We start from the raw sequence: 23,933 nt of genomic DNA on the forward strand, positions 1-23,933 counted from the left end.
CACATTGACCATGAATTATTTTTAATAAGAATTAAGTAGAATATACAAGGAAATATATCTTTTCTGTGCATTCCCAATTCGTTTTAATGTAGCGACATTGCAAATATCCTAACAAAAACCAGCGTTGTATGACGTCAGATGATTGAAATTATCGGATTAATATCACATGTGAAATAATCGGATAGTGTTTTACTGAGAAATCACGGTATTTCATTGCAACCAATGTAGTAAATAAGTTTAACCCTGTCAGATATCCATGCCCAAAGTCAGGAACCTCGTCGGTAGTTTTTTTTTATCATAACGTTTTTGTCATTAAGAGTAGTGTAGATGACCGATCTGTGTTAGTCTCGTTTTAATTCATTCACAACACTTTTAAGCTCGGGAAAGGACAAGCGATTTAGAGCTTGGCACATTTAATTTACTTTTATCTATCGTTGACATGAAATAAATGTCTTTTTTGTGTCGATGGATTGCTGTTTCGAAATTATATATCCCATACTGACAATGTTAATAAAAATAGAAATATATTTGTCAAAGCTATCCTACAAACTGTTTAGACATAAAAACCCAAATAGAAATCACGAAAAAGGAGGATAATGGTTTGGACAATGTATAAAATCGAAGTTCCTTAAAATCAACTGAAAAACTCTTACTACATCGGTAATTACGAGCTATAATAATGGTGTTCCACCATTTCATTTTGGTTATATTCGAATCATGGTAAAACTGAAATCAGCTTTTGATATATTTACTGTGAGTTAACTGTAAGTGTTGTAAGGTGATGAAATAAAACATGCTAATATGATTGTATGTATTTTTTTTTTAATATCTTGCACTTTGGTGAATTGACCGGTTTTCTACAGCAGTTGGTGAAAGATGCTTACCAGTTGACCAGTTTAGTTTAATAAAACAAATTACAATTTGGTCAGAATTTTGATTGAACTGCAAAAGGTGGATAGCAACACGTGTAGTCAAGTCATAGTGACTGCAAATGACTGCAAATGATACTCATTGACAATATAATCAGTGTTTTTAGCATGCATAAATTTAGACTGAAATCACTGTCATGTAGTCTTTTACTAAAAAGCAGTTAGGATTTTTTTAAATTCATATAATGATATTACTTTTTACTTCCTGATTCTTCCACACATGCTATAAAGTTCAATGAAGAGGTGGTTTAAACATTTGTTTAGTTTTTATCTGCAGCCATGCATGAATTCCATTCATCACTTAATACTTTGTAACTCTAGTAACGTTCACAGGTAAGGTAATAACACATTGGACTATGTTTTAATGTTTGTGGACTTGATACCTTGATTTTCAGTGCTGGATTATGACGAAACATGACAAAAAGGTGAGAATAGAAGCACTATCTATTTTTCTATTGACAAATCAAAACATTTTAAAATAAAATTGAGAATGGAAATGGGGAATGTGTCAAAGAGACAACAACACGACAAAAGAGCAGAAAACAGCCGAAGGCCACTAATGGGTCTTCAACACAGCGAGAAAATCCCGCAACCGGAGGCGTGCTTCAGGTGGTCTCTTAACAAAAATGTGTTCTAGTTCAGTGATAATGGATGTCATACTTAACTCCAAAACATATAAATGAACTAAAATTAAAAATCATACAAACCTAACAAAGCCCAGAGGCTCCTGACTTGGGACAGGCGCAAAAGTGCGGCAAGGTTAACCATGTTTTGTGAGATCACCCCCTCCCCCCATACCTCTAGCAAATGTAGAAAAAAAAACACACACAGCAATACGCAAAGTAAAACTCTGTTTAAAAGAAGTCCGAGTCCGATGTCAGAATAGGTAACAAAAGAAACTAAGCAAAATGACAATGATACATTACAAAAATTAACAAAGGACTACTAGCAGTTACTGACATGCCAGCTCCAGACCTCAATTAAACTGATTTGAAAAATTATGTCTTCATCATATTGTAACCGGAGGCAGTCATAGTTGCTGGTTTCAATCTGTGTTTCAATATATGAACTAGATTTCTATATTTGATATTTGTTTATGTCGACTGATTCTTTGAACGACGATGCCTAAGCAATGCCAATATATTTAAAATAAAGACAATATACTAATAGAATAGTTCAGATTCGAAGTCAAACCAAGTTATTAAACTATGAAAGATACCAAGACCACATACAACAACTACTTCCGGGTTCTAGGACCTGAGTCTCTGTTTCTTAAATCAGTGAGACGATAAAGTTTTCATATTTTAATTCACACTAAAACATATATATATTTATGCAAGTATATTTACACAAGACAAACATACAATATTCAACAATAAATCATTTCCTTAAATAAATTCCCCATTGTTATATTTTGCAAAATCTTACACTTAACCCTTATTTAATTGTAAATTTTAATCCTATTTCTATCTTAATAATAAATCCTACATTTTAAATGAACAAGTTTTTATTCCGAGGTGTGGCGAAGCCAAAAAGGTAAAAATTAATTAAATGGTTCAAATTATCTCCCTTACATCTAGAGCAGTAGACTGTTTAAAAACAGTATGGGTTACATTAATTAAAATGCACCTACCTTGTAAGTCTCTTTAGTAGACTGTGGCTCTCTTAATGATTGAGCAATGATAATGGGCAAAACATTTGTATATATATTGCCAGAGCACCTAAATTTAGTAACAAAATAGTATCCAATAGGATTTAAGTTTAGAAATCAACACCAATTAAATTTACCTTTACTTATTTGTTATTAAAAAGTAAAATGGCGTACTCCTAAAAGTAGAATCAAGCAAAGCCTATGTAAAATTCCGAGATACGACACTCGGAACCTCTCTAAATAGCAGCCCTTTACACACGAGAAGAATTTCTAAATAATTACATGAAAATACAGCAAATTAAGGCTAAATAATTTTTTTAAGAGTATAACAAAGGAACAATCAATGTCCGGGTAAAATAATTTTCATAAATGTGAAATGGGAAATTGTCAGGACACAGAGTAAGTGAACTCGGGTCTATTTTGATAAATATTTGGTTTGAAATTCCCGGCAAATACGTCAGAATAATTATAAAAATATGCGTCTCCCCTACATTCCCCCCCCACCTAAACCAATATAATATATTTATTGGTTTATACCAAATACATATATTAAGAAATCAAGGAATGAATTAAACAAATTAACAATATTTAACATAAATATAAAATATATCAAATTAAACAAATGTCACAATTAACTGTTCATCTACTTAAATTTTGGTTCTTCTTAACAATCAACACAAGTTTTCCATCCTGCTCTACCATTTCTGTGTCCATGTCTCTTGGAATGTTATCGCCAACTTCTACGATGCCTACTGTTTCTTCTGTAATAATAATTTCTTCTCTAATTGGTGGTATATTCGGTCCAGGTGACCTATATTTATGATTTTCAAGGGTTCTTCTTGTCGTACCATCAGCAATTCTTTTTGCAGTGAGAGAGGTATAATTATGATTGTTGCATAGATGCTCCCGTAGTTCCATTCTTGTCTTGTTGAAGTGAACACAGCCTGAACATGGCAAAACAGATGACGTACGTGTATGGAATTTTCGCCAATGTCTCATATATTGGTGGAACTTTGTAAATATCCTACTATCACAACTTATCACGGGGCAAATGTAGTCTTCATAGAAGATGGGATGAACCCTTTCGGTATTGAGCACCTGTAGAGATTCCAACTGTAAAATAACAGCAACTTAAGTCACCAAGTTACAGTAAGTATACATTTTAATTACATAAAAATAAAAATGATAATTTGTGTTTTCTATATGAACAATTCGCATATTTCTCGCAACAAGCAATTACATATGTTAAGAAATAACTGTTTAATCAGTTTAAAGACTTGTCTCGACTTTTATTTTGAGTTCTGTTATAAATGTAGAACAGCCCTTTTATATGGGTCAAATGAACATCAAATTCATATATTCCTCAATCAATATTTTAAAATAATGATAGTCTTTTTTCTAGGCTAAAGAAGTGTATATGTAGATATTTTTTAAACTCTCAATTCTTACAATGCAAATACAGCTGCTGACGAATATTAATTCATGACACATACATGTATAATTGTAACTTATATATATATATTGTAAACATAGTGACTCAGTATGTGCATTAAATCATAAATATTTGTTCTCTTTCCTTAATAAATTATTATTAAGATAAACATGATAAAAATTAATGAAATACATACCGGAAACATGGACAAGAACTTACATTCTTATTATCTCCATTCAATTGTAAAGGAACCAAATTTCATCATAATAAAATATACTGTGTATTATGATTAAAAAAATAACTATTTACACTATATTACATCTGGGGAGTACCGCAATGGCTTCTTAATGGCTCGACCACACCTGGATTGTCTAGGAGGTATTGGGGTTTTAAAAATAGTATTATCTACGGGATTATCTACGGGACCTTCATCTTGTTCTAAGTCATCAAAGCTAGGTTCTGGGGTAATATAATTTTCTTCCCCTTCCGATTCCGATTCTGATTCCCTTATTGATGACCAAGCTAAAGGAACTGTCCCTAGATAAGGTTATAGGTGATCTACGTGAACTATTATTTCCCTACTGTTTGGGCTCTCTTTTATTTTATAAGTAACTTCAGAATAGTTATGAAGGACTTTATACGGCCCGATCCATCCTAAACCCAATTTAATGTGAGCAGTAGGAGGATACCATCTCCACACAAAATCTCCTATTTCATAGTTTCTAGGTTTAATGCCCCTATCATAAGTATTTTTCTGTCTAATGGTAGCTTTTGACAAATTATCTTTTGCAAAATTAAAAGTTATTTCAAAACTATGTTCGAGCCAACTAACATACTCAATAGGACATAAATTTTCCAGCTAAAATATCTAAAGGGTTGGTCATTTCCCGTGCAAATATCATTTTATAAGGGGTAACCCCTGTGCTATCATGCTCACTTGCTCTATACGCCATGAGAAGATAGGGTAAATGGTCATCCCAATCATTCTGTTTTTATTAACGAAGGAGGATAACATGATTTGTAGTGTATTATTAAATCTCTCAACTAAACCATCACTTTGGGGTGTATAGGGGGTTGTTATGGTTTTCTCAATACCTGAAAGTTGACAAACAGCTTGAAATAATAGAGATTCAAAATATCTCCCCTGATCAGAATGTATTTGTTTAGGCATCCCAAACCTAGTGAAAAATTCAAGGACTAGTTTATCTGCAACCGTAAGTGCGTGATGGTTAGGTACGGCATATGCTTCACACCATTTAGTAAAATAATCAGAAACAACTATTATATATTCATTTCCATTTTTTGTTATAGGACAAGGACCAACAATATCGATGCCTATTTTATCAAGAGGAAATCCAACTTGAGATTGTTGAAGAGGATTACGACCTAACCCAGGACCTCGCTTTGCTCGGGCACAAATAGAACACTCCTTCACCCATGAGGCTATATCCGAAGACATACCAGGACAATAGAACCTTCGCCTAATGGACTCTAAAGTTTTGTCTCTACCCAAATGACCAGCTATTCTATTGTTATGAAGTTCCCTCATGATTTTAACTCTTAATTCTTTGGGGACTACTAAAACCAGACTATTTTTACTAGATTTTTCATATTGTTTATACAATATTCCATTTACTATGTCTAGTAATTCCCAGTCACTCCATAATTTCCTAACTTCATATGAAGAACCAGACACCTGTTCACGATTAGGTTTTTCATCAGACTGAGTTTTTAATTGAATTATTTTAATTAAATTTGAATCATTTTCTTGCCATGATTTAATTTCTTCATTAGACCATATTCTTAACCAATTTGAAAAATCTAGACTTTCATTTATATTATCAGAGACCTCAGAGTCCTCAGTATGGGGTATTGTTTCATTATGTTCTATATCGTCCGCATACGGAATTGTATTGTCTAAATCTTGGTCATTTTCAGCCATTAAAGGGTTAACTTTTACACAACTTTTATCTTTATCACACCCGGGACAATCATCCCTTTTACAAAGTCGATATGGTTTTCTAGATTAGGCATCAGCATTTGTGTGTTGACTGCCTTTTCTGTGTTTTATAACAAAATTGTAGGATTCTAAAACCGATATCCAACGGGCCACCATCCCCTCTGGATTTTTAAAATTCGTAAGCCATCTTAAGGAAGCATGATGACTCCTTATTTTAAACTTTTGACCTATCAGATAATGACTAAAATGTTTCACAAAGGTTAATACTGCCAAAAGTTCCCTGTAAGTAGTACAATAATTTCTCTGGGTGTCGCTTATCATTTTACTGGCGTAGGCAAGAACTTTTTCTTCACCATCTTGAATTTTTGAAAGAACTGCACCAATGGCATGTCCACTGGCGTCAGTATCTAAAATAAACTGACCAGTTTCTAAGGGGGTAATTTAAAATAGGAGCAGATATTAATTTGCTTTTAAGACATTCAAAAGACTCTTGACACGGGGTGGTCCATTCAAAACGTATCCCCTTTTTAGTTAAATGGGTGAAAGTAGAGGCATTTTCAGAAAATTCAGGAATAAAACGTCTGTAATATCTTGCTAATCCTAGGAAACTACGAACCTCATTAATATTTTTAGGGGTAGGCCAATCACGTACAGCTTCAATTTTTAAGGGATCACAAGCAATGCCTTCATCCGTAATTAAACGTCCCAAAAATAAAACCTGACGTTGAAATAAAGAACACTTTTTGGGTTTTCATTTTAAATTTGCTTGCCAAAATCTTTCAAAAACAAATTCTACATTTTCAAGTGCTTTTTCAAAAGTAGGTCCAAAAATGATAACATCGTCTAAATAACATAGACATCTTTCCCACTGATAGCCTTGTAATACAATTTCCACAAGTCTCTCAAAACAACTAGGTGCATTGCACAGGCCAAAAGGCATTACTTTAAATTGAAATAATCCACGATGACAAGAAAAGGCTGTTTTTGGTCGATCTTTTTCATCAACTAAACATTGCCAATAACCGGAAGCTAGGTCGATCGTGCTAAACCATTTATTCCCTCCTAACGAATCTAAAGAAGTGTCAATACGGGGTAAAGGGTAGACATCTTTGCGGGTCAAAATGTTAAGGCCTCTATAATCAATACAGAATCTCCATGTCTGGTCCTTTTTCCTACAGAGTAAGACTGGGGAACTCCAGGGACTATTACTGGGCTCTATTATGTCATCTTTCAACATTTTGTAAATTACTTTACTAATTATGTCTTTCTGAGCAAGAGCAACTCTCCTCGGAGGAATTATAATGGGCCTAGCATCACCAGTATCTATAGTATGTTTAACAATGTCAGTGCGACCTAATTTTCCTTCGGGTCCCAAGAAAATATCTTGAAAGTTAAAAATAAGCCTTTTTATTTTCTCTTTTTGTTCTTTTGAAAGTTTAGAGGACACTTTTTCAAGCATACAGTCTAAATGTTCAGGTAACTCATCAGTATCTGTTTTGTCAAACCCTAAAGACTCAGAAATTTTACTAACATACTGAATATTTCCACAACTTTTAGTTTCTTCAGTGTTATATCTCTATCTGTACAATTAAGGGCAGAAATGACAACTTTATTATCTTTGGCATTTACTAATGCATTGGATATTAAAATTCCTTGCTTTGCTAGATGTGCATTAGGTTCTATTAACATATTATTTTCCCTCATATGATTTAGAACTGTAATTTTAAAAGCTGTTTCAGTATTATCGGGTACTAACATTCTTTCTTTTAATCTAATTAAAGCGCAACTGGGCCTGGTTTCAGTATTTTGGGCTAGGATCCCGGCCCCGTGTCCTGCCCCTTTGGGTTTAAATCATTACTGTTTTGATTGTCTTTATTTTGTCTGTTTGGTTCGGTCTTACCCTTATTTGACCTACAATTTGCTGTAAAATCACCCACTGATTTACATTTGTTACAGAAAGGAGTTTTACATTCTGTGCTGTTATGGGCAAATCTTGAGCATCTAGTGCATTTTTCAGGGATTGTTTTACTTAATTCATCAATTCTTTTATTCAATTCTTGAAAACAGTTCATAACTGATTTAGTGAACTCTGTCAAATCTTTATTTTCTTCCTTATGTACCCTATTTTCTACTTTTTTATCGGCATTAACGCCAATATCTCTCTGGGGTTCTTTAGGTTTCTTTATTTCACAAGTCATGCTAGTTGACCCTACAAAAGCCTCGTATTCGATTGCTATTGCTATAGCACTTTCTAATGTTAGAGGATGTGAAAACTGTACTCGCTTTTGGAGCTCAAAATTCTCAAGACCTTTAATGAATAGATCAATTGCCAAATCTTCAGTTTTATCATGGCCTGGGTAAGCTAATCTCACCAGCCTTCTTAATGCATAGCCATAATCAGAAAGACTTTCATTTTTCCTACGTACACGAGAATTAAATTCAACTCGATATGCGGTTATTCTTTCTTTTGGTGCAAAACGCCACTTAACATTTCTGTTATCAAAGAATAACTTTGTAATGTTTCATGTCTAGCATCACCTAACAACTTTTGAGCTGTGCCGCGAAGACTAATGCACAATTGTTGAGCCATGTCGTCTTCACTCCACTGATTCCAACGAGCCGTTTGTTCAAAATGAACAATGTAATCTTGCCAGTCTACATTTTTCCCATCAAACTGATCTGGCTCTTTTTCCCTACGCATGATTGAATTTGGTTTACGGAAAGAAACTTGCTTGAGAGGAGCCGTACTTAAATTTGTTATTGCTGGCTTACTTGCAATATTTAACTCTCTTTTTGGTAAATTCAAATAAATAGGAGATCTGATTTCTTTGCTGCTATCGTCAGACATTCTGACAGATACCTTCGGAGGTAACACAAGGTTCCTATTAATTGAACCAGTGTTACCTTGTGCTAGAATTGATGTAGAGTGTTTTCTGTAACTAGGAGTTGCAGTTGCGTTTTTGTCTACAGTAAGAAAGGACAGCGTACGTGGTTGAGTTCTGAATTTACTACTGCTATAATCAGCTGCTCCTTCAGACACTCCGGGGAGAGAAGATTTGCTGTGTAAGCATCTGTCTTCCGTTATATTTCGCTTATGTTCACGTGAAGGGCCAACCTATTTCGCGTCTATCATATAAGCAGTAGTCCCCCCTTATTGTCGACCTATCAGATGCCTGTGAAAAAGCTCTAGGCTCATACAATTCAATTTCATGAGTACTACATATAGGGCTAAACAACAAGGGATCTGACGGAATATAAGGTTGATCTGTCGTATTTACATGTAAGCTATCAAGTTTTGTTCTACACTGCTCATAAATGTCATCTTACTGGCTCTTATAGTAAGGTAAATCATCAGGAGGAAGTTTATCAGCCATATTTGTTTTAGATACTATTAAGCTTAAACTATTTTTATTTCTCTATAAAATTCTTAAAAATAATTCAAAGTCTAATTAAATTGTAATTTATTGTTTATACACTTCAAATATTAAATTTTAAGACTTAGTAAAACTTAAACTAACACCTTTATTTGATTTAAGGACAGAAGTTTCACAACAGGTCCCCACATTGGCCACCAAAAATGTAACCGGAGGCAGTCATAGTTGCTGGTTTCAATCTGTGTTTCAATATATGAACTAGATTGTTATGTTTGGTATTTGTTTATGTCGATTGATTCTTTGAACGACGATGCCTAAGCAATGCCCATATATTTAAAATAAAGACAATATACCAATAGAATAGTTCAGATTCGAAGTCAAACCAAGTTATTAAACTATGAAAGATACCAAGACCACATACAACAACTACTTCCGGGTTCTAGGACCTGAGTCTCTGTTTCTTAAATCAGTGAGACGATAAAGTTTTCAAATTTTAATTCACACTAAAACATATATATTTATGCAAGTATATTTACACAAGACAACATACATATTTCAATAATAAATCATTTCCTTAAATAAATTCCCCTATGTTATATTTTGCAAAATCTTACACTTAACCCTTTTTTAATTGTAAATTTTAATCCTATTTCTATCTTAATAATAAATCCTACATTTTAAATGAACAAGTTTTTATTTCCGAGCTGTGGCGAAGCCAAAAAGGTAAAAATTAAGTAAATGGTTCAAATTATCTCCCTTACATCTAGAGCAGTAGACTGTTTAAAAACAGTATGGGCTACATTAATTAGAATGCACCTACCTTGTAAGTCTCTTTAGTAGACTCTTGTCTTCAATTCTTGTCTTGCTGAAGTGAACACAGCCTGAACATGGCAAACCAGATGACGTACGTGTATGGAATTTTCGCCAATGTCTCATATATTGGTGGAACTTTGTAAATATCCTACTATCACAACTTATCACGGGGCAAATGTAGTCTTCATAGAAGATGGGATGAACCCTTTCGGTATTGAGCACCTGTAGAGATTCCAACTGTAAAATAACAGCAACTTAAGTCACCAAGTTACAGTAGGTATACATTTAATTACATAAAAATAAAAATGATAATTTGTGTTTTCTATATGAACAATTCGCATATTTCTCGCAACAAGCAATTACATATGTTAAGAAATAACTGTTTAATCAGTTTAAAGACTTGTCTCGACTTTTATTTTGAGTTCTGTTATAAATGTAGAACAGCCCTTTTATATGGGTCAAATGAAAATCAAATTCATATATTCCTCAATCAATATTTTAAAATAATGATAGTCTTTTTTCTAGGCTAAAGAAGTGTATACGTAGAGATTTTTTAAATTCTCAATTCTTACAATGCAAATACAGCTGCTGACGAATATTAATTCATGACACATACATGTATAATTGTAACTTATATATATATATTGTAAACATAGTGACTCAGTATGTGCATTAAATCATAAATATTTGTTCTTTTTCCTTAATAAATTATAATTAAGATAAACATGATAAAAATTAATGAAATACATACCGGAAACATGGACAAGAACTTACATTCTTATTATCTCCATTCAATTGAAAAGGAACCAAATTTCATCATAATAAAATATACTGTGTATTATGATTAAAAACATAAACTATTTACACTATATTACATCTGGGGAGTACCGCAATGGCTTCTTAATGGCTCGACCACACCTGGATTGTCTAGGAGGTATTGGGGTTTTAAAAATAGTATTATCTACGGGATTATCTACGGGACCTTCATCTTGTTCTAAGTCATCCAAGCTAGGTTCTGGGGTAATATAATTTTCTTCCCCTTCCGATTCCGATTCTGATTCCCTTATTAATGACCAAGCTAAAGGAACTGTCCCTAGATAAGGTTATAGGTGAGCTACGTCAACTATCATTTCCCTACTGTTTGGGCTCTCTTTTATTTTATAAGTAACTTCAGAATATTAATGAAGGACTTTATACGGCCCGATCCATCCTAAACCCAATTTAATGTGAGCAGTAGGAGGATAACATCTCAACACAAAATCTCCTAGTTCATAGTTTCTAGGTTTAATGCCCCTATCATAAGTATTTTTCTGTCTAGTGGCAGCTTTTGACAAATTATCTTTTGCAAAATTAAAAGTTATTTCAAAACTATGTTTAAGCCAACTAACATACTCATTGGGACATAAATTTTCTTGAAACTTTGGATTTCCAGCTAAAATATCTAAAGGGTAGGTCATTTCCCGTGCAAACATCATTTTATAAAGGGGTAACCCCTGTGCTATCATGCTCACTTGCTCTATACGCCATGAGAAGATAAGGTAAATGGTCATCCCAATCATTCTGTTTTTATTAACAAAGGAGGATAACATGATTTGTAGAGTTTTATTAAATCTCTCAACTAAACCATCACTTTGGGGTCTATAGGGGGTTGTTCTGGTTTTCTCAATACCTACAATTTGACAAACAGCTTGAAATAATAGAGATTCAAATTATCTCCCCTGATCAGAATGTATTTGTTTTGGCATCCCAAACCTAGTGAAGAATTCAGGGATTAGTTTATCTGAAACCGTAAGTGCGAGATGGTTAGGTACGGCATATGCTTCACACCATTTAGTAAAATAATCAGAAAAAACTATTATATATTCATTTCAATTTTCTGTTATAGGACAAGGACCAACAATAGCAATGCCTATTCTATCAAGAGGAAATCCAACTTGAGATTGTTGAAGAGGATTACGACCTAACCCAGGACCTCGCTTTGTTCGGGCACAAATAGAACAATCCTTCACCCATGAGCCTACATCCGAAGACAAAACAGGCCAATAAAACCTTCGCCTAATGGACTCTAAAGTTTTGTCTCTACCTAAATGACCAGCTATTCTATTGTTATGAAGTTCCCTCATGATTTTAACACTTAATTCTTTAGGGACTACTAAAACCAGACTATTTTTACTAAATTTTTCATATTGTTTATACAAAATTCCATTTACTATTTCTAGTAATTCCCAGTCACTCCATAATTTCCAAACTTCATATGAAGAACAATACACTTGTTCACGACTAGGTTTTGCATCAGACTGAGTTTTTAATTGAATTATTTTAATTAAATCTGAATCATTTTCTTGCCATGATTTAATTTCTTCATTAGACCATATTTTTAACCAATTTGAAAAATCTAGACTTTCATTTATATTATCAGGGCCTCAGAGTCCTCAGTATGGGTTATTGTTTCATTATGTTCTATATCGTCCGCATACGGAATTTTATTGTCTAAATCTTGATCATTTTCAGCCATTAAAGGGTTAACTTTTATCTAAAACCGATATCCAACGGGCCACCATCCCCTCTGGATTTTTAAAATTCGTAAGCCATCTTAAGGAAGCATGATCACTCCTTATTTTAAAATTTTGACCTATCAGATAATATCTAAAATGTTTCACAAAGGTTAATACTGCCAAAAGTTCCCTGTAAGTAGTACAATAATTTCTCTGGGTGTTGCTTAACATTTTACTGGCGTAGGCAAGAACTTTTGCTTCACCATCTTGAATTTGTGAAAGAACTGCACCAATGGCATGTCCACTGGCGTCAGTATCTAAAATAAAATGACCAGTTTCTGAGGGGTAATTTAAAATAGGAGCAGACATTAATTTGCTTTTAAGACATTCAAAAGACTCTTGACACGGGTTGGTCCATTCAAAACGTATCCCCTTTTTAGTTAAATGAGTGAGAGTAGAGGCAATGTCAGAAAATTCAGGAATAAAACGTCTGTAATATCCTGCTAATCCTAGGAAACTACGAACCTCATTGATATTTTTAGGGGTAGGCCAATCACGTACAACTTCAATTTTTAAGGGATCACAAGCAATGCCTTCATCCGTAATTAAATGTCCCAAAAATAAAACCTGATGTTGAAATAAAGAACACTTTTGGGGTTTTAATTTTAAATTTGCTTGCCTAAATCCTTCAAAAACAAATTCTACATTTTCAAGTGCTTTTTTATAAGTAGGTCCAAAAATGATAACATCGTCTAAATAACATAGACATCTTTCCCACTGATAGCCTTGTAATACAATTTCCATAAGTCTCCCAAAACAGCTAGGTGCATTGCACAAGCCTAGGCCAAAAGGCATTACTTTAAATTGAAATAATCCACGATGACAAGAAAAGGTTGTTTCTGCTCTATCTTTTTCATCAACTAAACATTGCCAATAACCGAAAGCTAGGCCGATCGTGCTAAACCATTTATTCCCTCCTAACGAATCTAAAGAAGTGTCAATACGGGGTAAAGGGTAGACATCTTTGCGGGTCAAAATGTTAAGGCCTCTATAACCAATAAAGAATCTCCATGTCTGGTCCTTTTTCCTACAGAGTAAGACTAGGGAACTCCAGGGACTATTACTGGGCTCTATTATGTCATCTTTCAACATTTTGTCAATTTCTTGACTAATTATGTCTTTCTGAGCAAGAGCAACTCTCCTCGGAGGAATTCTAATGGGCCTAGCATCACCAGTATCTATAGTATGTTTAACAATGTCAGTGCGACCTAATTTTCCTTCGGGTCCCAAGAAAATATCCTGAAAGTTAAAAATAAGCCTTTTTATTTTCTCTTTTTGTTCTTTTGAAAGTTTAGAGGACACTTTTTCAAGCATACATTTAAAATGTTCAGGTAACTCCTCAGTATCTGATTGGTCAAACCCTAAAGACTCAGAAATTTTACTAACAGAGTGAATATTTCCTACAACTTTTAGTTTCTTCAGTGTTATATCTCTATCTGTGCAATTAAGGGCAGAAATGACAACTTTATTATCTTTGGCATTTATTAATGCATTGGATATTAAAATTCCTTGCTTTGCTAGATGTGCATTAGGTTCTAATAACATGTTATTTTCCCTCATATGATTTGGAACTGTAATTTTAAAAGCTGTTTCAGTATTAGCGGGTACTAACATTCTTTCTTTTAATCTAATTAAAGCGCAACTGTTGCTTTGTATTTTCTTTAATTTTATCACAGTTTCATCTGGCATAATGAGTAAGGCTTTTGAAATGTTTAATTGAGCTTCAGATGTATTTACCAAGTCTATGCCTAATATTCCTGACATGTTATCTAGTTCTACAACAATAAAGTCATGTTCAAATGAAACACCATCTATTTTAAAAGATAATTTAACTTTGCCATAAACTTTAAGATTTTCTCCACTAGCTGCTTCTAAAGTAGTAGAGATGGGTTCATACTTTATTTTAAGTTTAAGTTTATCATAAGAGGACTTAGAAATACATTTGACAGCTGACCCTGTATCTACTAAAAAGTCAAATTTCTGATTTTCAAAAAAATCCTTTGCAAACAGACCACACTGTTTAATTTCATTTATCTTTATAGTGGGCCTGGTTTCAGTATTTTGGGCTAGAATCGCGGCCCCGAGTCCTGCCCCTTTTGGTTTAAATCATTACTGTTTTGATTGTCTTTATTTTGTCTGTTTAGTTCAGTCTTATCCTTATTTGACCTACAATTTGCTGTAAAATGACCCATTGATTTACATATGTTACAGAAAGGAGTTTTACATTCTGTGCTGTTATGGGCAAATCTTGAGCATCTAGTGCATTTTTCAGGGATTGTTTTTACTTAATTCATCAATTCTTTTATTCAATTCTTGAAAACAGTTCATAACTCTGTCAAATCTTTATTTTCTTCCTTATGTACCCTATTTTCTACTTTTTTATCGGCATTAACGCCAATATCTCTCTGGGGTTCTTTAGGTTTCTTTATTTCACAAGTCATGCTAGTTGACCCTTCAAAAGCCTCGTATTCGATTGCTATTGCTATAGCACTTTCTAATGTTAGAGGATGTGAAAACTGTACCAAAAAAGGGGTTATCTCATGTACTCAAGAATAGAAATCAGATTATGCTTCACATATGTCACCCGTCGTGATGATGATGTAAGTTAGTCGTTGATAAATTTCATACGGTCACTTTTGAGGAAAGAGGACGGGATTGGGGTAACGACAATTAGAGCATATCCGCTGTCATATGTGAAACAGTTATTCCCTTCTATTATTTGTCTGTTTGTCTTTTTATTTTTGGCCATGGCGTTGTCAGTTTGTTTTCGATCCATGAGTTTGACTGTCCCTCTGGTATCGTTCGTCCCTCTTTTATTCCATAACGGTCTCAAACTCGTGATGGCTTTTGTAAAATTTTTGGAAATGATTATTCCAATTTCAGTACTTGGAACGTTTGGTCAAGCAGATTCCCTGTAAAACCCTTTATCAAGGAAATATTTATAGGAACTCCAAGCTCTTAAAACCGTTTCTCGGAGATATGTACTCCATATGTAGGCGCTGCTGGAATGTTGATAAAAAAATCGGAAAGGTTACAACTGGGAAGCTAAAGTCATCTCTTTTGTAATGTTTGTCGTAAAGTTTTGTTCACAACCGACCCTCAATGTCAATTTCTAAATGTAAGTCAAGATATGAGGAAGACTTAACTGTATCTGGAGTATCCTTTATTTCATGTTCGATGGATTAGATGCCTTTAACATAGTCACCAAACATTGAATTACTAGTAAAAAGTGAGAGGAAATCATCTTTACAGCAAAACATGAATTTAAAGGATAATGCTAGCCTCTATTTATTTTTTCAAAGACGCTTCTGCATGAAATATGCCTCATATGACTAAAAGGAAAAGTCGGCAAAAAGAGAAACACATTTGGTTCCTATGGAAAAGCCGATTGTTAGTTGAAAAACACGTCATTCAAGCATAGCAAATATGTTACAAAACAAGAAATCAAGCATCTATATAATATAAAAATAAGAAGATGTGGTATGATTGCCAATGAGACCATTCTCCACCAGAGACTAAAAGAAGTAAAAGTTAGCAGCTATAGGTCATCGTTCGGCCTTTAACAATGAGCAAACTCAATACGGCATAGCCAGATATAAATGGCCCCAAAATGACAAATATAAAACAATTTAAAAAGAAAGCTAACGACCTGATTTATGTATAAAATAATAAACGAAAAACAAATATAATGATATATATACAGCACCAAAACGATAACCACTGAATTACAGCTTCCTAACCTCGGACAGGGACACACAAGATGTCAGTTTCAGAACATTTTTTTTGTGTGGATCAGAGTTTCATACAAAAATAGCATTCGTTAGGGAACAAAGATATGTGATTTAAACAGGATTTTAAATACCTCATACGAAAAGAATGTCTTTAATTCTCTTTAAAACAATAGGTAGAGGATTACACTCGGTAACAAATGTGTTTAATTCCAACTCATGTTGTATCACAATAATATTCAATTTCCCCAGGATATGAAATATTCCATATCATTTCAATATACATGATATATTCGTTTCGAAGTTAATTCGATAGCATCAAGGCCCGAGGGAACTCAAACTATTTGTTCCTCGGAGATGTCCAAATTTGGTGTGCTTAATTGGATTCAAATCCAATTTCTTGTACAACAATTCATCTTCGTTTCCAAATTGATTCAATACATACAGTCCCAACGAGAACTCAAAACATTTTTTCCTCACAAATGTCTTTAATATACTTTGCAACATCTATTACCATTTCAAATTCGGAATTTTATTTGTAAGTGTCTAGAATTATTTGTAAGTACTGTTAAAGTCCTAAAATATCGCGTGCTCAGTAGTTGAAATGTTACAATCTCAACCCCAGAATAGAAAACATATTTTGGTTCCAAATCAGGTAGATCGGGTCTTTAACATAAATGTGACCATGTGTCGGAACAGATCTTTTATGAAAAATATTGCCAAATTAAATGGAGAAATTTCGGTCGTTGAGATGTATTTTCTATAACATAATTGTGTTTTCGACTACAGGGAATTTTGCATAATCATATATACCAGAAATAAGGGTATATTTATTCCATTTTGTTAATTTGGAAAGTAGGAATAAGTATTATTGATTTATATTGAGAATCATAAGCTACTTATAGGCCCATTTCGAGTTGTTTCTGATGAATTAGTAAAACCTGAGGTCACACGATGTAAATGACAAATCGGTTCTGACTGTAACGTAATACCATAAGCATTGTGACATAGGAAACGAATGGGAGCGTGCATGAACTTGAAAGTTGTCTTTATAATAATAACACTATTCACCTCATTAATTTTAGAAAAATGGCAGATAGAAAAATTTTACAGCTGCTGTATCTGTTATACGATTTATGCAAAGACAGTTTGGAAGAATTCTTCATATACAACTGTTTAGACGATGATCCTACAAATGAAAAATTAGCAAAATTTGTGACGGATCACAAAGTTCAACTTTATCATCATTTGAAATATTTCAGTTGTCACATGTGTTCAGATTCAAATAGTCAAAATAGCTGTGTTCAAGGGAGCAAACAATTATTTCAATCGCTATTTACATTTCCTGAGGAATTTTCAATGTCTGAAATTACCAGTGTTGCTTTTAAGAAAATTTATTTAGATGATTTAGATATATGGACTGTGCAGTATTTGTTGTTAGCAGACAATTTAGAGCATGAACAACATAAGTGGATTCGGATCCTTTATGAAAAAAGACAAGAAGTGTCTCATAATTGCTTTAAGAATATAAGTGATCAACAGTTTAACCGCATATGGATTGACACAAGAGAAATCATTTTAAACTTTTTACGAGTATTAAAAAGCCGGAAGAATGAAAAGGAATTTGTCAAACGCTTATCAATTTTAAGAATGGCCTCTCCAGAATGGTGTGACATTGAGGTATATTGGGATATGATGCAAGAGGAGTTCAGTGTGGAAGTAAGTAGTTATCTTCCATGATACAACGCGCCGTTTCATTGAATTTTTATTTCAGAGATTTTTGGGATATTTTTGTAATTGCGAAAATTGCGAAGAAATATGTTTCGAAAACATAAAAACTCGCTTTCTAATTTTTGATAGCATTATATTATGAACAATTTCTTGAAATCGCAATCATAAATGACCAAGGATAGTGTTCAATTTTGCACATTTCTGTTTAGCAAGTCCGTATAATGTAAACATGAACGTGCGTAATATATTAATTGCAATTTAAACACGTCAATCGATGAGGCAGAGGAGATTTAACTATTGATAATTTTGAGGTTGAAATGAGAAAGCTCCAATCTTCATGTTTGTCGTAGATCCTAGTTCAAAGGCGCCAATTTCTAAAATGAGATTTTGATGTGAAAAAGATTTTTTTGTTACGATAGCATATCTAATGTCAAGTTATTTATATTGCTACTTTGTAATGATTAGACCTGAAATTGTAACAAGGTTTTTTAAAACATAATGTTCAAGACGACTCCAGTTGTTGAAGGGTTAGTGATATAATTTCGTGCGGGTGTGATGTTTACTTAACTCCTTCTGTTGGTCCATACCGTGAATCAGAGTTGCAAATATGCTACCCAATTATTGCAGAAGGAATTTTATAGAATATCTAAACCATAAATTTCTGAATACAACCATGACAAAGTTTCACAGTTCCCAGTTTCCGAACAAATAGGCTATCTTTTGTGTATGGAGGGGCGCTTACGTGTGAGTACCGTTAGTTATATGGTGTATTTGTTTGGGGTATACAAGCTCAAATATAAAGGATCAAGATGATTGCATTGCTAATAAAACAAAGTCTTTATGTTTTATTTTCCTATGAAATGCAATTCTTCCACGCGACTTCTATTTCCATGAGCAACACGACGGGTGCCACATGTGGAGCAGGATCTGCTATCCCTTCGGGAGCACATGAGATCACCCCCGGATTTTGATGGGCTACGTGTTGATCAGTCTTTAGTTTTCTGTGTTGTGTAATGTTAGTCTTTTCGTCGTTTTCGTTTTTTGCTAAAGCATTGTCAGTTTGTATTCGACTTATGAGTTTGAATATCCCTTTGGTATCTTTCGCCTCTCTTTTGTCGACTTGGTTCTTGACTTGTATACGGCAGATTTCATACAGGAGCTTTTCAAGAATATAGAAAAGAATTTAGCATTATTTATCAATTTACTGTTCCGCTATCTAGATGAAGCTTCTCTATTGAATAATTCAGTTTGATGTATATGGTGATCGAATCTATCCAATGAAACTAAAAAAAGGATACCATACATACCGTAAATGTTTCGCATCATGTTTTGTTTTAACTAAAAAAGAGGCGAAGGATACCAAAGGGACATTCAAACTCATAAGTCGAAAATAAACTGACAACGCCATGGCTAAAAAAGAAAAAGACAAACAAACAACAGTACACAAAACAACATAGAAAACCAAAGACTGAGCAACACGAACCCCACCAAAAACTGGGGGTTATCTCAGGTGCTCCGGAAGGGTAAGCAGATCCTGCTCCACATGTGGCACTGTCGTATTGATCATGTAAGTACGAGCCCGGTGATATGTCTAATTCGGTAGGTCACATTCGGGGGAAGGGGACGAGATTGTAGTTACGACAACTGGAACATATCCGTCGTCTTCTGTGAAACAGATATTCCATAAAGGTCAACCAACTCGTAATGGCGTCAGTAAAATTTACGAAGGGATGATTTCAACTTCACCACTTTCAACTCTTGGTGAAATAGCTTCCTTGTGAGCAGTAACCCTCTATCAAGGAAATCATGAAAGGAAACACAAGCCAAAAATGACAATGAAGGTAGCTAAATTCAATGACAAGAATGTCATGAGTGTTGCTGCTTACAATGAAACCATTAAACCAAGGATTCTAATTGTAAAATTGAAGTTATTACTTTGAACGTTTTACAGACGTCATGATAAAACACCTTTTTTTCTACAGAAATTTGTTTTTTTGTATAGAAAATAAAAGGAAATGGAGTGTATATATAATCTTAATTTAAATAAGCTTTAAATGGCGTATGTTAAGCTTATAAACATGTATTATAGATTTTTTTAACAATACATCAGACCTCAAAATTAAAAAGCACTTATCACATTCATACTGAATTGCAGACTTTTTTATTTGTTTTTCAGTTCATTTGTTCATAAATAATACTATGTGAATCTGTATTTCAGTCAAGGCTTCATTCTGAGACAACTGTATCCGCACCTGGTTTTAAGCATGATACTGAAACAGACGAAAACAGAAATAACAATACACAGGAAGTAGCAGTTGTCAATGTACAAACTGAAAATATTATTTTCGGAAATAATAACAACGTCATAAACAGTATTTCTGATGACGTTTTTAAACGAAAGATTCAAGAAGTTATAGAAAGACAAGAACGTGAAAGTTTAGAGAGAAATCAGAATCATCGTAAGTTTGAAAGTTTGAATCTTTAATTCTTATCTTTAGTAATTATGTTATAAACAGAGAGGCAGTGTAACATCCAATTTCAAAAATAGTCAACAAATACTGATATAGAATGCGGGGAAAAGGGTAAATTTCTTTCTAGCCAAAACATTAAATTATTGTTTATACGTCGAAGACAGTAAAATAAAACCACTGTTAAATGTCAATTTTGAGCATTTCATATGTCTGTATACATGTATTAATGTGTAGTCTTGCTAAGATTTTGTATTATTAATTAGATGCACTTATTTCAGTATCTGTAAATTATTGTACTTGCAGTAAATTTAGAACTGGTCAATAGCAAAATACTATTATTTAATGTATTGCACTAATAAAACCACAATATAAATCGTTTAAAGCATAACAAAAAAAAAGGACATAAACAGAACATACTCACACGTCTTAGGTTAATTAACCGCTGAGAGTTTATAAACAAAATTAAGTGCAATTATATAATTAATGAACTATAAATTTACAATCACAATGTTAATCATTCCAATACGTAATTTGAAATATAAAAAGAAGAATTCTTTTGTTGTTAAATATGATTTAAGATTACCTTATTTCAGAAGTTATGTTGGAGAAGTTTGAACAGTTGCTTGTGATTGCAAACGTCAAGGATATGCCAATGATAGACGGTATTCAAAAATTTTGTTCTGATAAAAGCTGTTTCCCTGTCCAACCAATTTTACACACAGCAGTCACGTGATAACGTCAGATATCGATGAAGTATTGTGATTAACACAGCTTTGTCTGTATAAAAAATTATATAAACTGTTCTGTAATGTCACATCAATTTAAGGTTTTCGTCAGGTGAAGGGATCAAAAGAGAAAGTTGTAGTCGAATATTTTAGGTGAAAACTTATTAAAATCACGCTGTTTGCTAAAATCGCCTGTGTAAAAACTGGGAAAATGCATAGAACAATGTAACATGATACGACCATATCAAAACAACTTTCCCGAAACACTCCTATAGTAAAATGTAATTCTTCTGGTTTCATCATCTTGTGTATTATTTTTTTAAACACTTGATCATGTTTTTATTGATATCAATGATAATTGCATAATGGAAATATTTGTATCATTACATCAGATACCATGCTTTGACCACTTTAAGGAGTTTACTACACAAAACAAAAGTTATTTACACAAAACTTGTGTCGTGTTATTAAATTTAAGTAAATTCATTAGAGTAAAATATTAACTCACAAAAAAATTACATAGAATAGATATAGGAAGATGTGGTATGAGTGCCAATGAGACAACTCTCCATCCAAGTTACAATTTATAAAAGTAAACCATTATAGGTCAAGGTATGGCCTTCAACACGGAGCATTGGCTCACACCGAACAGCAAGCTATAAAGGGCCCCAAAAAATTACTAGTGTAAAACCATTCAAACGGAAAAACCAACGGTCTAATCTATATAAAAACGAGAAACGAGAAACACGTATGGACTATATAAACAGACGACAACTACTGTAATCAGATTCCTGACTTAGGACAGGTGCAAACATTTGCAGCGGGATTAAACGTTGTAATGGTACCAAACCTTCTCCCTTTTCTGAAACAATAGTATAACATCACAACATAGAAAAACACACTATAAAATATCAATTGGAAGGCTTAACTCAATCAAAAAATGTAAATTAACACACAAAGAACGAATTAATTTGACCTGTGACACCTGAATGCAAATACACAGTTAGTAAAAAATTACAAGGGATAAATAATTAAAGTCAAAAGTAAATAAACAGGTTTAAACAAAGTTAAAGTATGATATCACTGTAAAATGTCAAACAATTTTTAGAAAATCATCACTTTTGAAGAAACCTGCGTCATATTATACACAGGTAAATGAAAATAATTTTGTTGTTAAGTATACTTCTTCTTCTGTGTGTATAAAATCTTCCGTTAAGGAATACCAAGAAATTTCTTTAATATCAATAAAACTAATCTAACACTTGGTACATATGGAGGTGAAAACTGAAAACTAAACAAATAAAATCCCTGTTAAAAAGTAGAATTGAATTATGTGGTCCGTATTGGTAGATAGCTACTGCTCCACTTATGACTTCCGCCATGTAATTGACATCCTCATAATATATCATAACATCGTACCCATAGAAATGCAGAACATATAGATTTAAGCAAATAATTAAACGATAGCTGAACATCTATTTTAGGTAAAAAGATCAAGACAGATGACTCAGATAATGGAATAGATGAATGTCAAGGATTAGCATCAACTGCATGTTCGACAAATGGTACTCACAATACAATTACTTGCCTTTTTGCAACTTAGGTACCAACTCCCTCAAACACAATCGAACGTAGATGGATGTTTGCTTTAAAGGTCCATTTTGCTCATAAAACATCTCAAGAATTCTAGTACTTGGCTCTCAATATTTTCAGGTTTGAGCATTCATGATGACCCAAAAAAGCAATTCGGACGCACCAAATTTATTAATTGCAATTTTATCTGATTTTATTGTAAAATTGTTTTTAAGTTTGTCTTACCTCTTAAACAAACCATCATTTTTCTGCTGGTAGACTGTTAGCCTCCCTTGAGTATAACAAGCAAAGAAGCAATACTTTAAACTGGCATGAAAAATTAAGGCAATGTCGTTTACCGATGTTAAAAATCACATAAATCGATTAAGATGATACCCATTAAGGTAACACAAAAAACTGAGGGAATCACATGCACTGCAAAAGGAGCAAGACCTGTTGCATTGACATAGCAAAGGTCACCTGCTGTGCAAGCCCAAACCGCCATGCGAAGTCATATTCAAAATATGGATATTGTTTTTATTGAAAACTGATGTTATTAAATTTTAGAAATCATTTTAGGTGAAGGAATGTAACTCCCTCGTGCTGTACTCTGACTGCATGTCTAGGTTTAGCTTTAATTTATGTCCAGCTTGCTTTTTATCGGCTCTTCAACTTGTTTTTTCTTTTTTTAAATGTTGACTTAGAGCATCACTGCGGAGACTTTAATTGTCGAAATGAGCATTTGGTGCATTGGAATTTGTACCGCTTATGTTATTATCTTTTGGGGGAGGGCTATGGTTAACGTACATTCCTTATAGTTTCTTGTCATTTGTACAACACAATTTTTAGCAAGATGAATAAAGCGCTACTAAAAAGTACATATTTGAGCATAAATATATACTATTAATTTATACTCAGAATTATAGATTGAATTGGTTTAGGAGTGTTAACAAAAATGTAAAAATGTTCATATAGTTTGCCTAAGGGTACTT

The 23,933-nt window shown here is 33.4% G+C and overlaps 1 protein-coding gene across 1 annotated transcript in view; it reads left to right on the top strand.

Annotated features, from left to right (window-relative positions):
- The first annotated feature begins 1,249 nt into the window (after positions 1-1,249).
- The window catches only part of LOC127710435 (uncharacterized), a 56,512-nt gene continuing 33,828 nt past the window's right edge, over positions 1,250-23,933 (top strand). Inside the window, exons 1-5 of the mRNA XM_052216264.1 lie at positions 1,250-1,354; positions 17,528-18,161; positions 20,392-20,632; positions 21,238-21,306; positions 22,854-22,934. Of these exons, the coding sequence (XP_052072224.1) occupies positions 1,344-1,354; positions 17,528-18,161; positions 20,392-20,632; positions 21,238-21,306; positions 22,854-22,934 (1,036 nt within the window). The 5' untranslated portion in view covers positions 1,250-1,343. The remainder of the gene's footprint in view (positions 1,355-17,527; positions 18,162-20,391; positions 20,633-21,237; positions 21,307-22,853; positions 22,935-23,933) is intronic.

This window comes from Mytilus californianus, unplaced genomic scaffold, assembly GCF_021869535.1.
Source record: "Mytilus californianus isolate M0D057914Y unplaced genomic scaffold, xbMytCali1.0.p SCAF_8, whole genome shotgun sequence".
Taxonomy (NCBI): domain Eukaryota; kingdom Metazoa; phylum Mollusca; class Bivalvia; order Mytilida; family Mytilidae; genus Mytilus; species Mytilus californianus.